This window comes from Oreochromis niloticus, linkage group LG11 (assembly GCF_001858045.2).
Source record: "Oreochromis niloticus isolate F11D_XX linkage group LG11, O_niloticus_UMD_NMBU, whole genome shotgun sequence".
Lineage (NCBI taxonomy): Eukaryota > Metazoa > Chordata > Actinopteri > Cichliformes > Cichlidae > Oreochromis > Oreochromis niloticus.
In genome coordinates, this window is record NC_031976.2 from 8,303,177 (window position 1) to 8,316,369 (window position 13,193).

The 13,193-nt window shown below is 39.3% G+C and overlaps 2 protein-coding genes across 3 annotated transcripts; both read right to left on the reverse strand.

Annotated features, from left to right (window-relative positions):
* Window positions 1–4,503: 4,503 nt before the first annotated feature.
* On the reverse strand, window positions 4,504–6,786 carry LOC112841658 (tumor necrosis factor receptor superfamily member 6B). The gene is made up of 5 exons (XM_019364324.2): window positions 6,723–6,786; window positions 5,691–6,081; window positions 5,371–5,550; window positions 5,208–5,289; window positions 4,504–5,111 (listed from the first exon to the last, which is right to left on the reverse strand). The coding sequence occupies exons 1-5, from the start codon at window positions 6,729–6,731 to the stop codon at window positions 4,871–4,873; spliced, it is 903 nt and encodes a 300-aa protein (XP_019219869.1). The 5' UTR covers window positions 6,732–6,786; the 3' UTR covers window positions 4,504–4,870.
* Window positions 6,787–7,848: 1,062 nt separating this feature from the next.
* Window positions 7,849–10,156, reverse strand: LOC109204105 (tumor necrosis factor receptor superfamily member 6B). Of its 2 annotated transcripts, XM_019364328.2 has the most exons (5): window positions 10,032–10,154; window positions 8,984–9,374; window positions 8,664–8,843; window positions 8,500–8,581; window positions 7,849–8,403 (listed from the first exon to the last, which is right to left on the reverse strand). In XM_019364328.2, the coding sequence occupies exons 1-5, from the start codon at window positions 10,038–10,040 to the stop codon at window positions 8,163–8,165; spliced, it is 903 nt and encodes a 300-aa protein (XP_019219873.1). In that variant the 5' UTR covers window positions 10,041–10,154; the 3' UTR covers window positions 7,849–8,162. The 2 variants fall into 2 exon arrangements, with proteins under 2 accessions (XP_019219873.1, XP_019219874.1); XM_019364329.2 differs by lacking the exon at window positions 8,664–8,843 and having other exon boundaries at window positions 10,032–10,156.
* Window positions 10,157–13,193: the final 3,037 nt, after the last annotated feature.

Sequence of the window (13,193 nt, forward strand, 5' to 3'; positions counted from 1 at the left end):
CCGAAGGGTGGCTGGCCTCTCCCTTAGAGATAGGGTGAGAAGTTCGGCCATCCGGGAGGGGCTCAGAGTAGAGCCGCTGCTCCTCCACATCGAAAGGAGCCAGTTGAGGTGGTTCGGGCATCTGACAAGGATGCCCCCTGGGCGCCTCCTGGGTGAGGTGTTCCGGGCATGTCCCACCGGGAGGAGGCCCCGGGGCAGACCCAGGACGCGCTGGAGAGATTATATCTCTCGGCTGGCCTGGGAACGCCTTGGTGTTCCCCCGGATGAGCTGGAGGAGGTGGCTGGGGAGAGGGAGGTCTGGGCTTCTCTGCTTAGGCTGCTGCCCCCGCGACCCGACTTCGGATAAAGCGGATGAGGATGGATGGATGGATGGATGGTAAAGTTTGTATTCCTACAGTCATTATTTTATTATTGCATTAATGTAGCACAAGGTTCAGTAAGGTTTGGAAAAAAATATGTGGTAGACGGTTCTTCAAGGAGTTAGTTTTTACTTTATTGCTTTTCGAAGTACATTTCAGAGCCTGTACTTTTTTGCTTTTATTTGAGTAAAGATCTTACATTCCAAAATAGAAAATTGAACCCACGCTAACATAAGGAAAAATAAATATACACTTGTTGGGTTATTTAACTTGAGTGGTGCTTAGGGGTCTGCGACATGCTGAGTATACTTAATGTAATGCAAGTTTTTCCACATACGATGGTTAAGAAGGCTTTATCGTAACATTCGAGTATACATCGAGTAATTGCCATGAAGTACTAAACTGTCTGTATGAAATTCACTGAGTTTTTTTTTCTCCTACACCCTACAAGTGTGTCATTAGTTTTCTAAAAAATTGTCTACCCGGCGCACTGCACTGAGCATGTGTTTATATACTACCAGATAGGGAATAATATGGCGACAGACAAGCGAGGGAATGAGACACGTTGTCATTTGGATTTCACAAAGAGGATGTCGAATAAAATGTGTTCATTTGCAAAAATTGCAACAAACAAATTTATTTCGCTGCAAAATTAGGAATGTTTTAAACGTCTTCCCACAGAAAACGTTGAATAAACCAACTGTGGCACCTGTGACTGTTCTTGGTCAGTTGTTTTTATAGTCACTATCTAGACTTTTGCTTCTGTAATTTAAGGTCATCACATTTTTTAAATTTTACAATTATATATATTTTTTAACCCTTTAGCGTTCTGCTCAACCAACTGGTAGAGTACATTTTCAGGCCCTATGTCTAACTGAGGCTGTAATGCCAAAAAAATCCACCAGAAGGCACTGTGAATGCAAACGGTTGGTTCTTCTTATCCCTGTCCCAACCAGGAAGTCAGAAACAAAAAACCATCCAACATATTTTGAGTGTTTTTGATGAAAATAAGGTAGGAAGGTATCATTTTCTGATATAGTGTTAGAGGACTTACAAGTCACATACATCTGTTTAGTATGTGATCAATTGCTGATAAATCACATTAAGTGTTAGCACAGCAAGAATATGCTGAAATAATTTCCTCAGTAAATAATTTTTGTAACTTTCTGAGTAACATGTAATCAAGAGTAACATGTGGAAATCACAAATATCACAACTAATTACCTTTTTTTCAATAGACCCTATAGTTAGCTACTGTAAATTTACCAATTTACAGTACTGTACAGTACTGTAAATTTACCAATTTACAGTAGCTGGTAAATTAATATTACTAAGTTGTCAAAATTATAATTTCATGTTTAACAAGTACTATATGGCTAAAAATCACATGGTCCTGTGGCGGATTCGTGACTGTTGTCTCATGATACCATCCACCTTCAACCACAGTGTGTTTGAGGTCATGGTTTCATATGAAGCCGCCACAAGGGCTGGCACTCTCCAGTATATTGCCAACAAACCAGATGAGTGGGGCTTTAAATTGTTCTGCGAAGTTCATCTTGCATCATCCACGACTTGCTGCTGTATCAACGGGGATCTACATTGTTCAATGCTCCCCTCAGTGAAAAGGAGCAGAAGCTACCTCTAGGCCAAAGTTGTAAAAAACACTTTTGAAACCCATAAAAGAACCTCAGCTCTTCACAACTTTCAGCTTGGTCCAGAACTTGCACACCTCCTTTGTGTCAGGTGCATTGGTACTGTGTGATCAAACTGCACTGGTGGAGCTCCCTTGATGGCAGACAAAGATCTGATGAAGAAGGGCCGTGGAGCCTGTGATTACAGGTCTGATGAAGGTCTGATTGCAGTAAAATGGTTTGACAACAAATGTGTCAGCCTTCTTAATGCCTGTGGGTTCGTGCCTCTTTCATCGGTCAAACGGTGGAGGAAAGAGTCCAATGCAAAGATCACCATTCCATGCCCATCACTCATCCCTGTATATAATTAGCATATGGGAGGAAGAGGTAGAGATCAGTATTTTAAAAACTGTAGGGTCTATTGAAAAAAAATGATTGGTTGTGGTTATTACTTACCCAAGTCAATAAGAAATGCAAGCAAAGATTTTTTCCATTGCTTTTTTCTTGGTGTGGACCTTAAAGGGTTAAAAGCGCATTTTTACTTTCACTTCGTTTTTGTTTGTTTGTTTGTTTTGTCTCATGAATAATTGTTGATGGACTTTTTTATTGCTATGATCTTTTGTTTGATAAAGGTCTACTACTGACCACAGAAAGAGACTTACTGTGACAGTGTTGTCATTTGTGGAAAAACCTCTGTGTGCAACTTATATAAGAAAAAAACAAACAAAACATTTCAGTTCATTCAGAATTTTGAATTCAAAGTAGAAAAAAATACTGAATGATCAATTTGAATGAGTATACCAGTGCAATTTGAAGTACTATATAGTTTGGGAGGTTATTTAACCATATCGTGATATATATTGTGTATCGTGATATAGCCAAAAAATATTGCGATATTAGATTTTCCTCATATCACTCAGCCCTAGTGGTGCTCTTTACCATCTCGCATCAACAGTGACATATGTATGCAAATGAATATAATTATAAAAAATAAAAGTGGAAGGACACCTGGAAACATGCAAAAGGTTTCTAGTTATCAAAAAGTCCGTGGACTGGCAGTAACAGGCTGCGAGCCAGTTCTCTGGAAGGGTTGGTCGTACAGCTCAACACTGTTCCTGTGAAGACTAGGTGCAGTTTGAATGTGGAAGCTTCCCTTTTTTCTTGTAAAGTTACTGTCTATTGTGAGAAAATGCGGTAAAGTTTTGGGGAAAGTTTATGTTTAGTAGAAATTAGTCTTTATTTACTTTGATTACAGTTTAATAAAGGGCACATAAATAGATACCTTTATAGAAAGGTTTGTATGAATTTCTAATGAACATTTGACACACCAGATGCCCCTAAGCTGAGATGAGTTATTTTGTCCAAAGTGGCCATTGTTGCCTTCTCTTGATAAGAAATAAGCTTTGGGTGGCGGAAATACAAACAGGGTATCAGTACACCTACTTACTTACAGCATCATTTCCTTAGGGATTAATAAAGTATTCTGATTCATAAGGACATAATGTCTGTACTTTTGCCACCTCTGCTTGTTACTATATCAGGTGTTTACTCAAAGTTGCCACTAGATGGCGCGTAACGCTAAGGAGGAACGTAAACCTTACAGGTCAGGGCTGCAGCACAAATCCTGCAGTCAAGCACTGAACGAACTTTTGTTTTCTGCCTCTTTGTTTTGATGGACAATTGCAGGGTTTATAACTACACACCTCCCACATCTGCCAATTATCACAAGTGCTTGATTGCAGTTTTTGCTGCAAAGAGTTGCACAAGCAGTTTTAGGGGGAATTACTTTTTCACAGTGGAGCAGGTGTGGATAGCTTTTATCCCTTAATGAATGAAACGATCATTGGAAAACTGCATTTTGAATTTACTCGGGTTATCTTTGTCTAATATTACTGTGACAAAAATGCAAAAAATTAGAAATCAGGAAGGGGCGAATACTCAACCAATACTGTATTTTTGTAAGTTTAAAAGGATCCTTTACAGTATTATACTTTAACAAAACGTTGATGAGCAGTGCATTCTAAGTTCTCTTGACATTAGGCTGAAATCGCTACCAATTCTTCATTTTAATGTCAAGTAAATGATCAAATAATTAATACATTTATAATTACAATGAATTTACTAATGTGTTTATGCAATTATTAATTCATGAAATTGTCCAATTGTTATATCCAGGACTCCTTGTCCTTCATACTTATGGGATCTCTAACAGTTCCTCACTCTAACTGTAGTACTTTGTAATACAATTACAAAGTAGGTGTTTTACTCCAGGATAATGGTAACCAGAAAGACGAGCTACATTTGCACTTGTTTGAAATGATTAGTTCATTCATAGGAAGGTCATAAAGGAGGAGGGGATACAGTAGGTTGTGACTTTAGGTTACAGCGTGTGCAATACTTTGTTAGGTTTTTACACTTGGCAGGTAAAATATTTCAGTTTGAATGACACTCACAATCTTATAAAAATCCTTTTATTTAAAACTTTAAATAACATCACAATGTCATGTTCAAAATATTTTCATATTTCGGTTTTTTTGTGTGGAGTTTCTAGTTGTTGTTTTTTTTATTTTCCACCCTTAAGTTCTTAACAATATGGAGTTAGGTACAACATTTACAAAAACAGCTGTAGCAATGTGAATATATGTATTTAATAGCTTGTTCATTGTGGCCCTTATTTCATAGGAATAATTCACCAAACTCAGCTGTAATGGAGTCATGTGTCTTCTTATCAGAAGCCTCAATGTATAAAAATAATATTATTTGTGTTAACATTTGTCTACCTTTATTACCATGCATGTACGCCAATAAAATGGAGAATGGTGTAAAAATATCCTCCTATAACACTTATAAAAATGTTTTCAATGTGTAACGGACTGCAGACTAGAGAGCATTGTTTACTTCATCTATTGTGAAGCTGCAGTTTGGGTTCTGCTGCTTAATCTCATGGAGTCTCTTCTTTAGTTTTTTTGCCATGGAGTTAAGCTCTGAAGCTCTTAACATGTCAGGAACCTTCCTCAGCTTTTCCTCTGGAGCCTTTGCCAGCCAGTCTATGATGTGATCCATGAGAGTCTCTCTCTGTTTGGGGAGACTGCACCTCTCTTCCAACGAGGTAAGGATGTATCTGTTGCAGGGAGACAATGGTTTAATGGGCATCTTTTTTGAATTTAGAGGTGAAGGAGTGCTGGAGAATAATCAAACAGACAAAGAGTGTGCTCACTTGGAAACAAATTTCTTGAGTTTTCCTACACGCATCCTGTGTGAATGGAAGAATCCTGAGAGGAATGTCCTGAGAGTCTCACCTGAGAAAGTTTGAAATAACTTTGTAAATTTGGTTGCATTAAAAAATATTTTGTTTTTGGCAGATAATATTAATAACATACCTCCGTTTGCAAGACTCTCACAGGTGCCACACACGGTGTCAGAATAGGCTGAGCCAGTGAGGAGTACGCTCTGCCCGCTGGTGCACTCCTGATGTTTTACACACAAATCCACCGCAGAAGATGAGCTGGAGAAATATCCCGCTGGACACTTTTCACAAACAGTGTTTGTCTGCTGTGTACCTAAGACAGGACAACAGAGGACTTCAGGTCACTACATTCAGTGGAAGTGTAAAGTGAGTTAGACATACTGATGTTCTGGATAAACAGAAGAAGATGGATGGATGGTTTAGTAGTTCATATTTAATAAATGGGTACTGTACCTTTGGTTTGAACCCCGTATCCAGGGCCACACTCTGTGTGCCTGATACAGAAGTCATCAGCCGAGTAAAAGCCTTCTTTGCACCGACAGATCCTGTTGGTTGTCGGGGAGCACTCTGTTTCCACCTCCTGGTTACCTGTGCAAATGTTGCTGCAGTACAGACACCTGGGCAGGTAGTTCCACAGCTTGGTGAAGTGGCCATCTCTGCACGGCTGACACTGTGTGCGTGTGGTGGCAGTGCAATGAGCAGGCATGAACGTGCCTGGTGGACACTTGGGACATTTGAGGATTTCTCCGGTTACCGGGTCTCGGTGGTCAAAGGTGGGAACAGGATCCACCACTGAGGCACCACAGAGTGAACCAGAGAGCAGGAACAGCACTGGCACGACAAGCTGTAGAGAGAGACGACACCTGATGATAAGTGCTGAAATTACCTCAGAACATGTGATTTGCTATGCCTGTGAGTTATAGCTCCCTCATCCTGTAGCTCTAAAATGTCACCTAAAGTAGTGGAATTATTTTCTAGGTTAAACCGCAAGTCAAAAACAGTAACACAGGAACATGCATCAAAAATATGGAAGCATTTCTGTTTGTTTGTTTTTAATCCTCTAACATCAACTGCGTTTTGTTTCTAACCACTAACTCTTAGAGTAAAAGTTACCTCTTGTCTGATCTGACCTGATATTTAGCTTCTACAATGACTTTTCAGGGGCCAGGATGAAACTAACAAGAGGAAACCTCTTTAACCTCAGTGCAGCATCTAATAGATAAACCATCTGTACACTGTAAGCACAAAAGAGTCCACTGTGGCAAACTTCCTCTACAAATCATTGATAAAAGTGATTAAAGTATTTAACTATTTCGCGTTACATAAGCAAATGTAATTAAACATAAATGCATATTTCTGTTTATTCTTTTTCTATTGTAAAATATTTTCCCATTTCTAGAATTTGCATACTCGTAAAATTAGTTTTGAAATGTGAACCTATCACGTATTCCCATTTTAAGCTCTATAGCTGTGTCAAATACTCACCATGTTCATGATGGGATGTCTGTCAAAGAGGATTTGACAGCACTCGGCTTTTATAGGACCCCTTCCTGCGTGGGTGATATGGTTTGTCTAATCAGCTACATCATCTTAAAGGCCAACTACTTCTTGTGCCCCCCGTGTGCGGCAGCCGGTTACAGCCGCTCTGCTCATTCTGAGTTTCTTTCTTTCTTATCTTTTTCTTCTCGTAATTTTTTATAACTAACGTATTAGTCTGTACAGTTGTGTACTGTATTTATTCTTATTTTATTTTATTCTAATTTTTCCTTCATAACTTTTGCACTGTCCACTTCCTGCTGTGACAAAACAAATTTCCCTTGTGTGGGACTAATAAAGGTTATCTTATCTTATCTTATCTTATCTTAAAGCAAGTTTATTGAAAAAAGAAACTGTCAGAAAATGGAAGGAAGTATTTGGAGTAATGTGTGATTTAGTTTCACTCGCTGCCTGTTGATAACTTTTTATGTGTCATCAAGTGTTTCACCAGTTTGTTGCTGGGAGACCACTGATATGAGATTACATGAATAGAGCATATAGTTTGCTGTTTACTCTTAAAAGACCTTAAATCTTCTGTAAAGTGTGGGGTCAATATATGTATGTGTGTGTTTTCATTTTGCATGATTACTTTGTAATGTCATTGAATACACAGTGGAATGTGTAACATTGCACAGTTTTAAAAGCTCAGTTATTTCTTTAATACATGGGAATTTGATGAATATAATTTATCGCGAAATAAAGAAGTCTACAATGTTACAGTAATATATCTTATCACACATGATAAGTAATACAATTACAAAGTACGTGTTTTACTCCAGGATAATGGTAACCAGAAAGACGAGGTACATTTTTACTTGTTTGAAATGATTAGTTCATTCATAGGAAGGTCATAAAGGAGGAGGCGATACAGGAGGTTGTGACTTTAGGTTACAGTGTGCGCGATACTCTGTTAGGTTTTTACACTTGGCAGGTAAAATATTTCAGTTTGAATGACACACACAATCTTATAAAAATCCTTTTATTTAAAACTTTAAATAACATCACAATGTCATATTCAAAATATTTTCATATTTCAGTTTTTTTGTGTGGAGTTTCTAGTTGTTGTTTTTTTTTTTTTTCCACCCTTAAGTTTGTAACAATATGGAGTTAAGTACAACATTTACAAAAACAGCTGTAGCAATGTGAATATATGTATTTAATAGCTTGTTCATTGTGGCCCTAATTTCATAGGAATAATTCACCAAACTCATCTGTAATGGAGTCATGTGTCTTCTTATCAGAAGCCTCAATGTATAAAAATAATATTAGTTGTGTTAACATTTGTCTACCTTTGTTACCATGCATGTACGCCAATAAAATGGAGAATGGTGTAAAAATATCCTCCTATAACACTTATAAAAATGTTTTCAATGTGTAACGGACTGCAGACTAGAGAGCATTGTTTACTTCATCTATTGTGAAGCTGCAGTTTGGGTTCTGCTGTTTAATCTCGTGGAGTCTCTTCTTTAGTTTTTCTGCCATGGAGGTAAGATCTGAAGCTCTTAACATGTCGGGAATCTTCCTCAGCTTTTCCTCTGGAGCCTTTGCCAGCCAGTCTATGATGTGATCCATGAGAGTCTCTCTCTGTTTGGGGAGACTGCACCTCTCTTCCAACGAGGTAAGGATGTATCTGTTGCAAGGAGACAATGGTTTAATGGGCATCTTTTTTGAATTTAGAGGTGAAGGAGTGCAGGAGAATAATCAAACAGACAAAGAGTGTGCTCACTTGGAAACAAATTTCTTGAGTTTTCCTACACGCATCCTGTGTGAATGGAAGAATCCTGAGAGGAATGTCCTGAGAGTCTCACCTGAGAAAGTTTGAAATAACTTTGTAAATTTGGTTGCATTAAAAAAATATTTTGTTTTTGGCAGATAATATTAATAACATACCTCCGTTTGCAAGACTCTCACAGGTGCCACACACGGTGTCAGAATAGGCTGAGCCAGTGAGGAGTACGCTCTGCCCGCTGGAGCACTCCTGATGTTTTACACACAAATCCACCGCAGAAGATGAGCTGGAGAAATATCCCGCTGGACACTTTTCACAAACAGTGTTTGTCTGCTGTGTACCTAAGACAGGACAACAGAGGACTTCAGGTCACTACATTCAGTGGAAGTGTAAAGTGAGTTAGACATACTGATGTTCTGGATAAACAGAAGAAGATGGATGGATGGTTTAGTAGTTCATATTTAATAAATGGGTACTGTACCTTTGGTTTGAACCCCGTATCCGGGGCCACACTCTGTGTGCCTGATACAGAAGTCATCAGCCGAGTAAAAGCCTTCTTTGCACCGACAGATCCTGTTGGTTGTTGGGGAGCACTCTGTTTCCACCTCCTGGTTACCTGTGCAAATGTTGCTGCAGTACAGACACCTGGGCAGGTAGTTCCACAGATCGGTGAAGTGGCCATCTCTGCACAGCTGACACTGTGTGGGTGTGGTGGCAGTGCAATGAGCAGACATGAACGTGCCTGGTGGACACTTGGGACATTTGAGGATTTCTCCGGTTACCGGGTCTCGGTGGTCAAAGGTGGGAACAGGATCCACCACTGAGGCACCACAGAGTGAACCGGAGAGCAGGAACAGCGCTGGCACGACAAGCTGTAGAGAGAGACGACACCTGATGATAAGTGCTGAAATTACCTCAGAACATGTGATTTGCTATGCCTGTGAGTTATAGCTCCCTCATCCTGTAACTCTAAAATGTCACCTAAAGTAGTGGAATTATTTTCTAGGTTAAACCACAAGTCAAAAACAGTAACACAGGAACAAGCATCAAAAATATGGAAGCATTTCTGTTTGTTTGTTTTTAATCCTCTAACATCAACTGCGTTTTGTTTCTAACCACTAACTCTTAGAGTAAAAGTTACCTCTTGTCTGATCTGAGCTGATATTTAGCTTCTACAATGACTTTTCAGGGGCCAGGATGAAACTAACAAGAGGAAACCTCTTTAACCTCAGTGCAGCATCTAATAGATAAACCATCTGTACACTGTAAGCACAAAAGAGTCCACTGTGGCAAACTTCCTCTACAAATCATTGATAAAAGTGATTAAAGTATTTAACTATTTCGCGTTACATAAGCAAATGTAATTAAACATAAATGCATATTTCTGTTTATTCTTTTTCTATTGTAAAATATTTTCCCATTTCTAGAATTTGCATGCTCTGTAAAATAAATATAAATTTTACAAGTTTTGAAATGTGAACCTATCACGTATTTCCATTTTAAGCTCTATAGCTGTGTCAAATACTCACCATGTTCATGATGGGATGTCTGTCAAAGAGGATTTGACAGCACTCGGCTTTTATAGGAACCCTTCCTGCGTGGGTGATATGGTTTGTCTAATCAGCTAGTTCATCTTAAAGGTCAAACTACTTCTGTGTATTAAAGTAAGGTTGAAAAAGAAACTTTCAGAAAATGGAAGGAAGTATTTGGAGTAATGTGTGATTTAGTTTCACTCGCTGCCTGTTGATAACTTTTTATGTGTCATCAAGTGTTTCACCAGTTTGTTGCTGGGAGACCACTGATATGAGATTACATGAATAGAGCATATAGTTTGCTGTTTACTCTTAAAAGACCTTAAATCTTCTGTAAAGTGTGGGGTCAATATATGTATGTGTGTGTTTTCATTTTGCATGATTACTTTGTAATGTCATTGAATACACAGTGGAATGTGTAACATTGCACAGTTTTAAAAGCTCAGTTATTTCTTTAATACATGGGAATTTGATGAATATAATTTATCGCGAAATAAAGAAGTCTACAATGTTACAGTAATATATCTTATCACACATGAGTCACAGGTTTTTGAGAAATCTCTGTCTTTGCACAACTTGAAAAACTTCTAAACTTTCAGGGAAATGTGTCTGTACTGTCATTTGCAAATGATGTGCGGGTGAATACAAACTTTTGATCTCTTTTTTCTACCGCCTGGTTCTTGAAACAGGCAAAATCATACGTCACTATGTGACTGAGTCCCCCTTTTAATTTACAGAATATGTCAGTGAGTCACTGATTGGGGTTTACAGTCTGATGAATTAGCAAAACGAACTGGTCAGTGAGTCAAACCAGGATGTTCATTTCTCTGTTCTCTTCCTGTTTCCACAGAATATGAGCATGACTCAACTGTGGTGGGGTGTGTTTCACTGTACTTGTTCATTGTATTTAATAGGTTAATTTGACCAATTTGTGCATTTGATTTATATAAAAAAAATAAGGATTTTGTTTCCCATAATGGTCATGAGCTTGATGGAGCTCATCAGGAGCCTTCATAATATTATTGCTTTTTTATTAATTAAGAGGTGAAGGAGTGTAAGGAGTAAGTAAGTTAATTAGCAGGCTCACCTGGCAATAAATGTCCTCCCAGCAGGCATCCTGTGCACGCTGAAGAATCCTGAAAGGAATGTCACGGAAGTCTCACCTGAGAAAGTATCAAATAAATTTGAATCCACAAAAAACACGCCTGCACACACCTTTTGGAATCTCACAGGTGACACACACGCAGAGCAGGTAGTTCCACAGGTACTGGGCACTTCTGCATGGCTCGCACCATCTGTACACGGTGATGATGCAGTAAGTGGACACTCGGAGCCTGTGAGTGTTTCTGTGGTTAATTGGTGCTCATAGATGGGATCAGAGTCCTCCACCCTGATGCAGCAGATCTCACCAGAGAGCAGGAACAGCACTAGTACAGGAAGCTGTGGAGACGACCAGTACCTGCTGATAAGTGTAGCTCACATACTACAGTTGTAATCTCGCCCCTGAGCCACGGTCACCCCGTGGCTCAGGGGGTTGGGAAGCGCACCTGTAACTGGAAGGTCACCGGTTCGATCCCCGGCCTTTCTGTCCTGGTCGTTGTGTCCTTGGGCAACACACTTTACCCTACCGCCTACTGGTGTTGGCCAGAGGGGCCGATGGCGCAATATGGCAGCCTCGCCTCTGTCAGTCTGCCCCAGGGCAGCTGTGGCTACAATCGTAGCTTGCCTCCACCAGTGTGTGAATGTGAGCGTGAATGAATAATGGCATTGTGAAGCGCTTTGGGTGCCTTGAAAAGCGCTATATAAATCCAATCCATTATTATAGGCAACTAATTATAAGATTCTGTAATAGTAATACCTCGATAGAGTAGATGGTGTTTTTTTTCCTTCGTCTCATAATGATCATTGTCTTGCATTGATGGCGATCCTGTATCCAGTCTGACTCAGACAGGCTTGAATTCTGAATTTTAAATAGGGGCAGGAATTTTCACTGGGAATAACTGGAAATAAGATCTAGGATATGAAAATCAGCAGCAGGAGGAAGGACAAAGTCTCTCCTCCATATTTGATCCTCCTGAATCGCCAACATTTAAAGTGCTGACAGTTTAGGGACCAGCTGGTTTGGTGCGACTAGCTTACACAAACTCCTATAAGCTTCTCCCATAAGCTCCTAACGACCAGTGATCCATTAATGCAGCGTTTCTTGTCTCCTGTGTGATGCTGTAAAACAAATGAAACTTGAGTTTTTCACCCAATCCTCAAGTGTGTTGTGTATCTTGGGATGGGCTGATAAGGAGTTTGAGAGAAAAGGGTTCAAATTGATCCTTTAGAATGGTTCCCTTACCTTTCATCGCCAACTAATAGGCATGATGAGTCTATCATGTGCACATTTTACAGCCTGCAATAAAATGTCCCATTTACTGCTTTGTCGGTGCAGGAAATGCTTTGTGCCCACAAGTACAACCTACATGTATCAAATGTCCTTTATTTCTTAGGTTCTTAAATTCTTTCTGACTCTTTGTATTGCACGATTCATGGTCCTAATTTTGTTCTTTAAATTACTGTTGCAAACATCCCAGAAACCACAGTTTAAAAATGCTGTGCAGTCTAAAAAAAGCAAATGATACCATATATAAATTTGCTAATTTTCTTTTTTTTTTTTCAGCTCTTTTGATGTGACCATATGACTTGTTCTTTTTAGTTGAGTAGCACTTATTGTGGGTCCTTTTTAGATGTTATGTATCGTGCTGGCTTTGCGGAATTTACACGAGGTACACGAGGTTTAGAAGATTGCGTAGGTGTGTCGACTCAAAATCAGGTCAACCTTTCGGTCACATGCTGAAAAGTGGCAGTCGCTCATGTGAAATATGGGTTTCAAAAGCAGATGATCTGAAATGTGACACATCCTCTGTGCGTAATTCAGAACGTATCCTGGGCATAAAAGGTTTTTGCACTCTTCACATCTATGCCATTCAATCACTGAGTTCTTAAGTCCTCACCGCTACAGAAAAATGATACTGCCTGTGAGATATACATGAAATCAGCATCAAGTTATGATTATAGTACACATTACACCGTGATCCTTTAACTTCAGACATTTGATCCACCATGTAACGTCAGCTGCACGTTCATACTTAGAGAAGTCGTCAAGGCCTATAT

What these genes read in the sequence shown, in the direction of transcription:
- LOC112841658 (XM_019364324.2), bottom strand. An exon ending in ATACGGGGTTCAAACCAAAG is followed by an intron (nt 5,551 to 5,690) that starts GTACAGTACCCA and finishes GTCCTGTCTTAG; the next exon opens with GTACACAGCAGACAAACACT. An exon ending in TGAGAGTCTTGCAAACGGAG is followed by an intron (nt 5,290 to 5,370) that starts GTATGTTATTAA and finishes AAACTTTCTCAG; the next exon opens with GTGAGACTCTCAGGACATTC.
- LOC109204105 (XM_019364328.2), bottom strand. An exon ending in ATACGGGGTTCAAACCAAAG is followed by an intron (nt 8,844 to 8,983) that starts GTACAGTACCCA and finishes GTCCTGTCTTAG; the next exon opens with GTACACAGCAGACAAACACT. An exon ending in CTCAAGAAATTTGTTTCCAA is followed by an intron (nt 8,404 to 8,499) that starts GTGAGCACACTC and finishes TCCTTGCAACAG; the next exon opens with ATACATCCTTACCTCGTTGG.